This window comes from Sinocyclocheilus anshuiensis, unplaced genomic scaffold (genome assembly GCF_001515605.1).
Source record: "Sinocyclocheilus anshuiensis isolate Anshui unplaced genomic scaffold, SAMN03320099.WGS_v1.1 scaffold1127, whole genome shotgun sequence".
In the NCBI taxonomy this organism is placed as follows: Eukaryota; Metazoa; Chordata; class Actinopteri; order Cypriniformes; family Cyprinidae; genus Sinocyclocheilus; species Sinocyclocheilus anshuiensis.
In genome coordinates, this window is record NW_015546115.1 from 458,755 (window position 1) to 468,964 (window position 10,210).

The 10,210-nt window shown below is 37.6% G+C and overlaps 2 protein-coding genes across 2 annotated transcripts in view; one reads left to right on the plus strand and one right to left on the minus strand.

Moving 5' to 3' along the window:
- tekt4 (tektin 4) overlaps positions 1–3,150 on the plus strand; it is a 4,195-nt gene extending 1,045 nt beyond the window's left edge. The window contains exons 2-6 of the mRNA XM_016502630.1: positions 697–767; positions 991–1,134; positions 1,246–1,468; positions 2,433–2,587; positions 2,670–3,150. Of these exons, the coding sequence (XP_016358116.1) occupies positions 697–767; positions 991–1,134; positions 1,246–1,468; positions 2,433–2,587; positions 2,670–2,883 (807 nt within the window). The 3' untranslated portion in view covers positions 2,884–3,150. The remainder of the gene's footprint in view (positions 1–696; positions 768–990; positions 1,135–1,245; positions 1,469–2,432; positions 2,588–2,669) is intronic.
- A 1,387-nt stretch (positions 3,151–4,537) lies between these two features.
- On the minus strand, positions 4,538–8,725 carry LOC107700864 (oocyte zinc finger protein XlCOF6-like). Its single transcript, XM_016502691.1, has 2 exons — positions 8,376–8,725; positions 4,538–6,758 (listed from the first exon to the last, which is right to left on the minus strand). The coding sequence occupies exons 1-2, from the start codon at positions 8,518–8,520 to the stop codon at positions 4,732–4,734; spliced, it is 2,172 nt and encodes a 723-aa protein (XP_016358177.1). The 5' UTR covers positions 8,521–8,725; the 3' UTR covers positions 4,538–4,731.
- Positions 8,726–10,210: the final 1,485 nt, after the last annotated feature.

Here is a 10,210-nt window from a genome sequence, read left to right on the forward strand (position 1 = left end):
ATATATATACATTATATTATATACACACACACACACACACACACACACACACACACACACACAATTAATCGCATCCATAATAAGTTTTTGTGTACATAGAATATATGTGTGTGTACTGTGTATATACAGTGGGTACGGAAAGTATTCAGACCCCCTTCAATTTTTCACTCTTTGTTATATTGCAGCAAACCTACCCCTTACAGGAAACTTTGTGCATTTTTACTTTCTCAAAAAAACTCATTCTGTATGATTTATAAGCTTGTTTCCTCATGGGGACCTCAAAAATGTCCCCACAAGGTCAAAATTTACTAGTATTACTATCCTTATGGGGACATTTGGTCCCCATAATGTGATAAATACCAGGTACACACACACACACACACACACACACACACACATGTCTGCAGCTCCCCACAAAGTGGAAATGTTGGAAATTTCTTTATGTTAAGAATATTATCAATTTTGTATTCTTTACTCATTAATAGAGAATAATAATAATACATAGGCCTATAACAATACAATTATTAGTAGTTGTAGAAGCCTTCTTCATTAATAAAAGATTTAAAATAATATATTGCCATTATTATTACTAGTAGCTGTCGTAGTGAATAAGCTAGAAAGATGCCATTAAACACAAAAAAAGTTAAATGTGTCAACAACAGATCCTGAAACAATTTTTTAAATGATTTCCAACAGGAAGTGGAGCTGATCAGAAGCATTCAGGCCTTGCTGAAAAAAACTCTGGATCAAACTGTCAACCAGATAAGGCCAGTTGTCCAAAATATGGATCTCTCTTTAATTCTGTTCAAATTCTATATTATATCAGTGCAATAATTCACGTTTATATCTCATGAAGCATTCCTTAAGGCAATAGTACACCAGAAAAATAGCATTTGGTCAACATTTATTACTTTGAGTGTTCAGCACACAATTGTAATGGATTTTGATTGGATTGCAGATTAAAGTCATAAACCTGTCTGTGTCTGCCAGGCTGAACCGGGAGGTGAAGCAGACTCTTGAGTTAGACTGGTCTGATAAACAGCATGCCTACAGTCTGGATGACCAGTGTGGACGCTTTAACAACAGGAGCACCGACACACAACGGCATCCCAGCTCAGCCGTGCTGCAGGACCAGTGCGTGCCAAACCTTACCTCAGCTCAGTTGGAGTGACACAATTTAAACATTAAAGCACTTTTAGATCGCAGCTGTTGTGGTGACAGCATCTCAGATGTGTTTCTCTGTAGGGTGTGCAATGAGGAGGTTTGGCGTAAGTTTACTCTGGATAACCTGCGGCTGGCGGAGAGAGAGGAGGTGGCGAGCCAGGCCTTGAGGCGGCTGATTGAGCGGGTGCTGCAGGAGACTTCTGAGGACCTACGGGCGCAGTGTGCCGCTGCAGATCAGGCCTTCAACCAGCGCTGCATGGAACTGAGCCAAGCCAAAACACAGCTGGAGCTGCACCTGGCACAGGCAATACACATTTTTACAAAACAAAAACCAATACATGTACACAAGGTATCACATATGATAGAGTCTATATAATCTGCAGATTTCATACAAGTAAACAAATCGAGAGGTTAAAATTTTGAATGCTAAGAATGTTTAAAGCAGTGGTTCTCAACTCCAGTCCTCAGGACCCACTGCTCTGCACATTTCAGACACACTCAGTTCAGTTCATGGATCTCTCTCTTAACTAGCTGATGAACTGAATCAGGTGCGTTAAATAAGGTAGACACACAAAATGTGCAGAGCAGTGGGTCCCGAGGACTGGAGTTGAGAACCACTGGTTTAAAGGAACAGTTCATACAAAAATTTAAAGATTTGGAGGAATGTAACATTCCATCGCTTGCTAACCAATGGATCCTCTGCAGTGAATGGGTGCCATCAGAATGAGAGTCCAAACAGCTGATAAAAACATCACAATAATCCACAAGTCATCCACACCACTCCAAGTTTTAACTTTAAACCATTGCACCTAGCATGAACGTATTTGCTTAGAACTGTTTTGGACTGTTTTTGCTTGTAAATGGGGCTTGATCTGTGCATAATTCTCTCCTGATTCAAACAAGGCAATTTTTTTAAACTGGAAAAAGCAATATTATTGATATAGGACTAATATGTTAGCCGTAAATATAGGTATGATGGATTTGTTTCTTACAAACATGCAGCTTTTCACTTCACAAGACATTAACTGATGGACTGGAGTGGTGTGGATTATTGTAATGTTTTTATCAGCTGTTTGGACTCTCATTCTGACGGCACCCATTCACTGCAGAGGATCCACTGCTGAGCAAGTGATGGAATGCTACATTTTTCCAAACTTGTTCTTATGAAAAACAAACACATCTATATTTTGGATGGCCTGAGGGTGAGTAAATTTTCAGCAAATTAAAATTTTTAGGTGACCTTTTCCTTTAATATGTCTGTGTAATAGATTCTAGAGCAGATTGGGGCTCAGGAGAGGAATATCTCATACCTGCAGCAAGCTGTGTATGATAAAGAAGCTCCTCTCAGAGTGGCTCAATCTAGACTGCATTACCGAACCTTCAGACCCAACATGGAGCTGTGCCGAGACCAGCCCCAGCTCAGGTACATAAACACGCATACATACACACACACACTCAGTCTCCCAACACACATAAACCCATCTGATGTGTGTGTGTTTGTGTAGTTTGTTAGGTGAGGTGTCAGAGCTCAACAGTACAGTATCAGCCCTACAGCAGCAGCTGTATGAAGCACGCAAATCTTTGTCGGACCTGGAAGAAAGCAGACTGTCCCTGGAGAAAGACATCTCTTGCAAAACAAACTCTCTCCTCATCGACCGAGAGAAGTGTATGACGCACCGCACACGCTACCCTTCTGTCACAGTGCTGTCTGGATACTGACACGGTGTCATGCACTTCTTAACAGGAGGTCTGGATTCATTAGACAGTCACTTCCAGTGGCATGTAATGTGTGTGCATTTGCTGAGTGCTTTTTTGAATGCAGTGGTTATGTCTATCCTCTGGTTTTAAAGAAAATGTTTTTGGGAAAAAATGTAAAGCAAACATTCTAGTTTTAAATGATACATAATACACTGAAATGGTTTAGTGTGTACCATTTATTTTACATTGATATTGTTTTCTACATACTGTATTATGAAATAAGTATACTAAATTAATAAAGTTTTTTGGCCTACACAAATTCATAAACAAAATTAGACCATTAAAAAATGAAAATGTCTGTCCTTATTTACACACCCTCATATCATTTCAAGCCTATATGACTTTATTTCTTATGCAGAACTCAAAAATTATGATTCTGAAGAATGTTTCAACTGTTTTTGCCCACAGAATAAAAAAATGAACAATGTCCAAAATAACGCTGTATACACCACTGATTTTTATTCAATTATGACAGTTTGTTAATGACTGATGAAAATTCAAACATAGACTACATGACATATGAAAACTATTATTACTGTATTATTGTTAAGTAAATCTTTGTACGTCATTACAGTGACATAATTAAATATTTCTAAAAATGTGAAATGACAACTGGTATCTGTAAGGAAAGACTTATTTTAGCCCACAGACCATCTGATGCAAATACAAACAAAACTGAAAAGCACTTTCTCTGTTTAGGTTAAAAAGATGACTGTATTGTTTTCATTCAGATTACATGAGAAACATAATTTCATCAGTCCGTGTTTACAAAGTATAGAGTTAATACAGTTAGCGCTTTTGTCAGTGTAATCAGTTCTTTGAAAGATATTAAGAGTACTGTTCCATGTTTTTTTTTTTTCATGTTAGCAAGGAATATATTTCAGATACCACTCATAAACAATACGAACTGTAATTAATAATTTTACATGTCAGTTGAAAAGCTGTAACTGTGTAAGACGGTTTTCGCACCACTTTCTTCAATATTGCGTCGGACGCTCTTAAACACGGTGTGTTTACATTTGACCAGCTACCATACCAGACATAACTTTAATACTAACTTATATACAGTGGGTACGGAAAGTATTCAGACCCCCTTAAATTTTTCACTCTTTGTTATATTGCAGCCATTTGCTAAAATCATTTAAGTTAATTTCCTTAAAAGTTACAAATCAACCAACAGTACATTTGTAGGGAAAAATTTATAATTTGAAGTTGCAGTTTTTTTCTCTACAAGACCATAAGAAAGTCATTTAGGAAGATTCCAGTCAGGTAGTTTTCTCTCTGTGATGCAAAATTATGTTGATGCTCCAGTTCTTAACCAGTTTGGCACAGATACACCAGCAGTGGGTTACTTTAACCAGCAGCTCAGAAGGTAGTTGAGGGGGTGTATCCTCTTTTTTTCTTTGTCTATATAGTTTAGGGATATTGGTAAATACATCTGTGAAATATATTTATGGAATTGAAAATACTGTACCACAATGCCAAAGTATAGTTCAACTTATTTAATTTGCCTTGCACAGATAATCATTTGATAAAGTAAAATAAATATATGAAATGTGTATAAGATAGATTAGTAAATATACAAAAAATAAATAAATAAATACACAGGGGCAAAAAACTGGAAATGACTCAATTGCAGTAATGGCTTTAGTTACAGCACCTAATTTAGGTCTACTCTCATTGCATCAAATGCTTCTATTTACAATGTGTTTTTGCTGGCATCCATTGGTCTCTTATCAGTCTTGGCCAAAATCATTTAAATAGATTGACTAATCACTCTCCTCCAATAGCTGGTGGGTACGCTAGGACTCACTTTACATTATCTGGATGGATGATGCACACAGGTGGCGGTAGAGGAGATTCCTCCACTCTGTTGGAAGGTTTCTCACCAATGTGAGTTCTCATGTGAATTTTAAGGCTTTGTTTCACTGTGAAACTCTTTCCACATTCAGAGCAGATAAAAGGCTTCTCTCCAGTGTGAAATCTTTTGTGAATTTGAAGGTGTCCTTGTTGCATGAACCTCTTTCCACACTCAGAGCAGGTGAATGGTTTCTCTCCAGTGTGAATTCTCTTGTGTCTCTCAAGGCCTTGTTTCACTGTGAAACTCGTCATACAATAAGAGCAGGTGAAAGGCTTCTCTCCGGTGTGAACTTTCATGTGCCTCTCAAGGGTAATGTTCATTGTGAAACACTTTCCGCACACAGAGCAGATGAAAGGCTTCTCTCCAGTATGAATTCGCATGTGGTTTTGAAGGTGACCTTGCTGCATGAAACTTTTTCCACACTCAGAGCAGGTGAAATTCTTCTCTCCAATGTGAATTCTCAGGTGTCTCTTAAGGCCTTGTTTCACTGTGAAACTCTTTCCACACTCTAAGCAGGTGAAAGATTTCTCTCCAGTGTGAATGGTTATGTGACTTTTAAGTTGTCCGTGTTCTGTGAAGCTCTTTCCACACTGAGGGCAAGTGAAAGGCTTCTCTTCCGTGTGAATGCTCATGTGTCTCCTAAGGTTTCTGCTCACTGTGAAACTCTTTCCACACTCGGAGCAGGCGAAAGGCTTTTCTCCAGTGTGAATTCCCATGTGACTTTCAAGGTGTCCTTGTTCCATGAAACTCTTTCCACATTGGGTGCAGGTGAATGGTTTCTCTGCAGTGTGAATTCTCACGTGCCTCTTAAGGCTCCTGTTCACTGTAAAACTCTTTCCACACTCAGAACAGCTGAATGGTTTCTCTCCAGTGTGAATTCTCATATGAATATTAAGCTTTTGTTTCTCTATGAAGCTTAGCCCACACTCAGAGCAGCTGAAAGGCTTTTCTCCAGTGTGAATTCTCATGTGTCTCTCAAGGCCATGCTTCAGTGGGAAACTCTTCATACAGTATGGGCAGACGAAAGGCTTGTCTCCAGTATGAACGCTCATGTGAATTTGAAGTTGCCCTTGTTGAATGAAACTCTTTCCACACTGAAAGCAGCTGAAAGGCTTCTCTCCAGTGTGAATTCTCATGTGACTGTCAAGGGTACTCTTCACTGTGAAACACTTTCCACATTGAGTGCAAGTAAAAGGTTTCTCTCCAGTGTGAATTCTCATGTGACATTTCAACTGTCCTTGTTGTGTGAAACTCTTTCCACATTGAGGGCAAGTGAAAGGCTTCTCCCCAGTATGAATCCTCATGTGGATTATAAGTTGTCGTTGTTCCATGAAACTGCTTCCACACTCCGAGCAAGTGTAAGGTTTCTCTCCAGTGTGAATTCTCATGTGATTCTCAAGGTGTTGTTTCACTGTGTAACGCTTTGCACACTGGGTACATCCGAAAGGTTTCTCTCCAGTGTGAATGCTCATGTGTCTCTTAAGGCTCCTGTTTACTCTAAAACTCTTTCCACATTGAGGGCAGCTGAAAGGTTTCTCTCCAGTGTGAATCCTCATGTGAATTTTAAGCTTTTGTTTCTCTATGAAACTCATCCCACACTCGGAGCAGGTAAAAGGCTTCTCCCCAGTGTGAATTCTCATGTGTCTCTCAAGGCTTTGTTTAAATGTGAAGCGCTTTCCACACTGAGGGCAGGTGAAAGGTTGCTCTCCAGTGTGATTTCTCAGGTGAATATTAAGCTTTTGTTTCTCTATGAAACTCATCCCACATTCAGAGCAGGAAAAAGGTTTCTCTCCAGTATGAATTCTGATGTGTCTCTCAAGGCTTTGTTTAAATATGAAAGTTTTTCCACACTGAGGGCAGATGAACGGCTTCTCTCCAGTGTGAATGCTCATGTGCTGCTTAAGGTTTGCTTGTTGAATGAAATGCATCTCATGCTGATGGCATGTGACACAATCTTCTTTCAGTTCCTTGAGATCTAAAATAAACATTAAAAGATCAATGTCAAAAATCACTTCATGGGCAATAATGTTGAGACAATAGCTGTACAGTAATGGTCGGTAATAGATGTGCACCCCAAACAATAAAGTAAAATTAACAGAGTAAATATGTATACACTCTAAAAAATGCTTGGTTGTTTCAACCCAACTTTGGGTCAAATATGGACTAACCCAACTTTTGAGTTAAAAATTTAATGTAAAAATTTAACCCAACGGTTGGGTTGAAACAACCCAGCATTTTTTCGAATCTAAGAACGTTTACTTAGCTTGTGAATAAATTGTTTTATTGAACCAGATCTTCACTAAACAAGACTAGAGCTTGGGATGGGCATGAGTACATCAAGTAACTGAAGTAAGAAACTGTTTTAAATTATTATTACATAACTATCTTGAATTCTTAAATCTGATTGGTCAAACATGGCTTCTGATATATTCATTGTTGTCCAAGGCAACTTGGCAGCATGTTTTCATGTCTCTCACATCACATTCTGAACTGAAACTCCTTCGTTTCATACAAATGGAAATGAATATTTCAGTATTAATATTACTGTAATATAGTTGCAGAGTTCATCTTGTTGTCGAGGAATGAGGACGGCAAATGAAGATTCATACTTCCAAATAGACTTTACTGAAAATACAGGTGTGGAACCACACATAACACAATAACAGAACAGAATCAGGACTATAAATACACATGGTAAATGAGGGAACTAAACAGGAACAGCTGGACAAGGATTAACTAATCAGAAACCATGGTAACTAATGAGAGCTCATAACAGACATGACAGGAACTGAACTAAACTGAACACAATCGTGACACTTGTTGCAGTGTCACAGTGAAATATCTGTTCTTCTTAGCAGAAGTGTTAAGATCATGTACAGAAAGGATTATTAAATAATTTAAACGCAAATCAATATTTCATGTCCACCTGTTTATTTTTAATGTGAGCAGCCAGAGCAATGTAATACGCAGGATAATGTACAGTTAGTTGATCAACATACTTTGTACACATATAATTTGTTGTGGTGCCATATTCAACAAAAATACATTTTAAAAAGTATTTTTCTTTTATGATATTGATAATATAATGGTATATAATAATACAATATAATGTTTAATGTGGTGTTATAATATTATTAGAATTTGTTTTATTAGAACTTTAGTTTAGTTGAATCAAACTGAGCATTATGTGCATAGACATTTAATGATACTGTACATGATCTGTCAAAAACAAAAAACATGTCTCACTTTACCTGATTTTGCACATTTCTCATGAGACTTCTCATTAGTTAATTTTACCAGCAAGAATGAATCATCTTAATTATCAAATTATCTAATCTAAAAATCGCATATTTTCTAAGTCATTAAGCTTCTCTGGTTTAAACTTCAGTCCACTGCTTTAAAAATATACCTGGTCTATATATTCCCAGCTATTGTGGACACTTAAACATCTGGAGTAGCCTAACAGTGTTTCTAAGTCGGCATACATCATTTGATGTTCACCACTTTTCATTAGTCACGATCAACAATTAATAGAATAAACATAATCTTTTAACTTATTTGATTCATTGCAACTGACAAATAACCAACTTACACTGCCTTTTGTTCTTGCAATCTTGCATAGGTGAGGACTGGCAGGTTTTCTGCACATCTGGAGTCTCTGTGGTCTGATTGTTTTCATGCTGCTCCATCTTTATCACCAGGAAATGTTCGATGCCGCTTATTTCATCAGTCTCCATCAATCAGGTTTCATTCACTCTATTCTCTAATAGCTGTACTACAACCAAAACCGATTTGGTTTTAAATCACTGACTTGGCTTTCTCCTTAAATAAGGTTCCATTCGAATGCGAAGCGGTAGTGCGCGTGTCACACTGGTCAAGTCACGTGATTTCAGCACCGAGGCCTCGTCGCTGCGTCACATACTGGTCCGAAACGCTTCGACAGTTCGATGGTTCACCGCTAGGGGGCGATGCTCTGCTGTACCAGCCCTTTTACTCTGTATTCAAGAGCTCTAGATCAGGGGTGCCCAGGTCTGTTTCTGGATTGAGTTACAGATTGGAGAAGTATATATTGGGGACAAAAAAATGTAAGAACAAAGTAATAGGGAATGTATTAAAATGTAGGTTATTTTCAGATTTCAATACACCTACACAATTTGAAAATGAAATATTTAAAAACAAATTCTGTAATTATTGTAAATGGCCAATTCTACCTAAAATGAAGGATATTCAGTTTAGGATTATTAATAATGTGTATCCAGCTGAAAAGATTCCGTTTTGAGGTAGATCCTTGTGTTTTTTTTTGTTTACAAGAGCCTGGAACCGTTGAACATTTATTTTTATCTTGTCCAGTCACATTGAAGTTCTGGTGGGATCTTTACAGCTGGCTAAATATTGATATCAACACTGATATTCCATCACTAAATTTGTTTCAGGTTTTGGTTTATGCAGAAAAAGTTATCATTGATGTTAAACATTATTATTACAATGCGTAAATATCATATACACAAAAGTAAGTGGAATAACAGTAAACCCTCTTTAAATTGCATGAATGTAAGATACTTAGAATCTTTAAAACACTTATCCAAAGATAATCAACCCCTTGGGAAATCATATAAAACCATGTATGAGTCTTTTTCCTTCAAAGACTGGTAATATTTTGTACCTTTTTTTTTCCCCTTGCAACCCCCTGAAATTTTTAAAGAATGTTTGTTTTGTTTGTTGTTATTGTATGTAGAGATATATACACACACATGGACATTTGTGTATAATGGAGATGTGATTGGAAACGTGTATATTTTGTCATATGCATTTTATTGTTCACCATTTGAGTTTGTAAACTGATATTGTTCATAAAAAAAAAAAGTCCTGTTTCTGGAGATCTACCTACCTTCAGAGTTCAAATCAAACCCTCATCAAACACAGCTGTTTGTAATTATCAAGCGCTTCTAAGGATCTTAATTAATTGGTGTGTTTAATCAGAATTGGAGCTGTACTTTGCAGGAAGGTTGATCTCCAGAAACAGGATTGGGCACCCCTGCTCAAGATGAACCCATGTTTTAACTGACCTTGGTTTAGTTTTATAATTTAGGATGTAATGTGTAAGCATCCCAGTCAACACGTGAGATCATGCGATGGTCACAGTGACATCACATCATTCTCATAGTGTGATACTCACAGTCTGAGTAATATGTGAGCTCATTGTGAAGTCAAAATGTTGAGCAGGTTGAGAGGAGGCAGTTCAAATATCGGTCACCGAGGAGGCTTTCTATATCCTGTTTCTCAACACTATCACAGTGATATCACAGTGCTCTCACATGCTGAGCTCATGAGTGCACACTCAGCTAACAGTTTTTGTTATAAGAATCTTCTCCAAATATACAACTGACTTCCAGACACAGCCTTCCATGAAATCAACTGAAATACAGA

Coding starts and splice junctions, on each gene's coding strand:
- LOC107700864 (XM_016502691.1), bottom strand. CDS start 8,520: ATGGAGACTGATGAAATAAGCGGCATCGAACATTTCCTGGTGATAAAG. Junction 6,759..8,375: donor TTGCAAGAACAAAAGGCAGT/GTAAGTTGGTTA, acceptor TGTTTATTTTAG/ATCTCAAGGAACTGAAAGAA.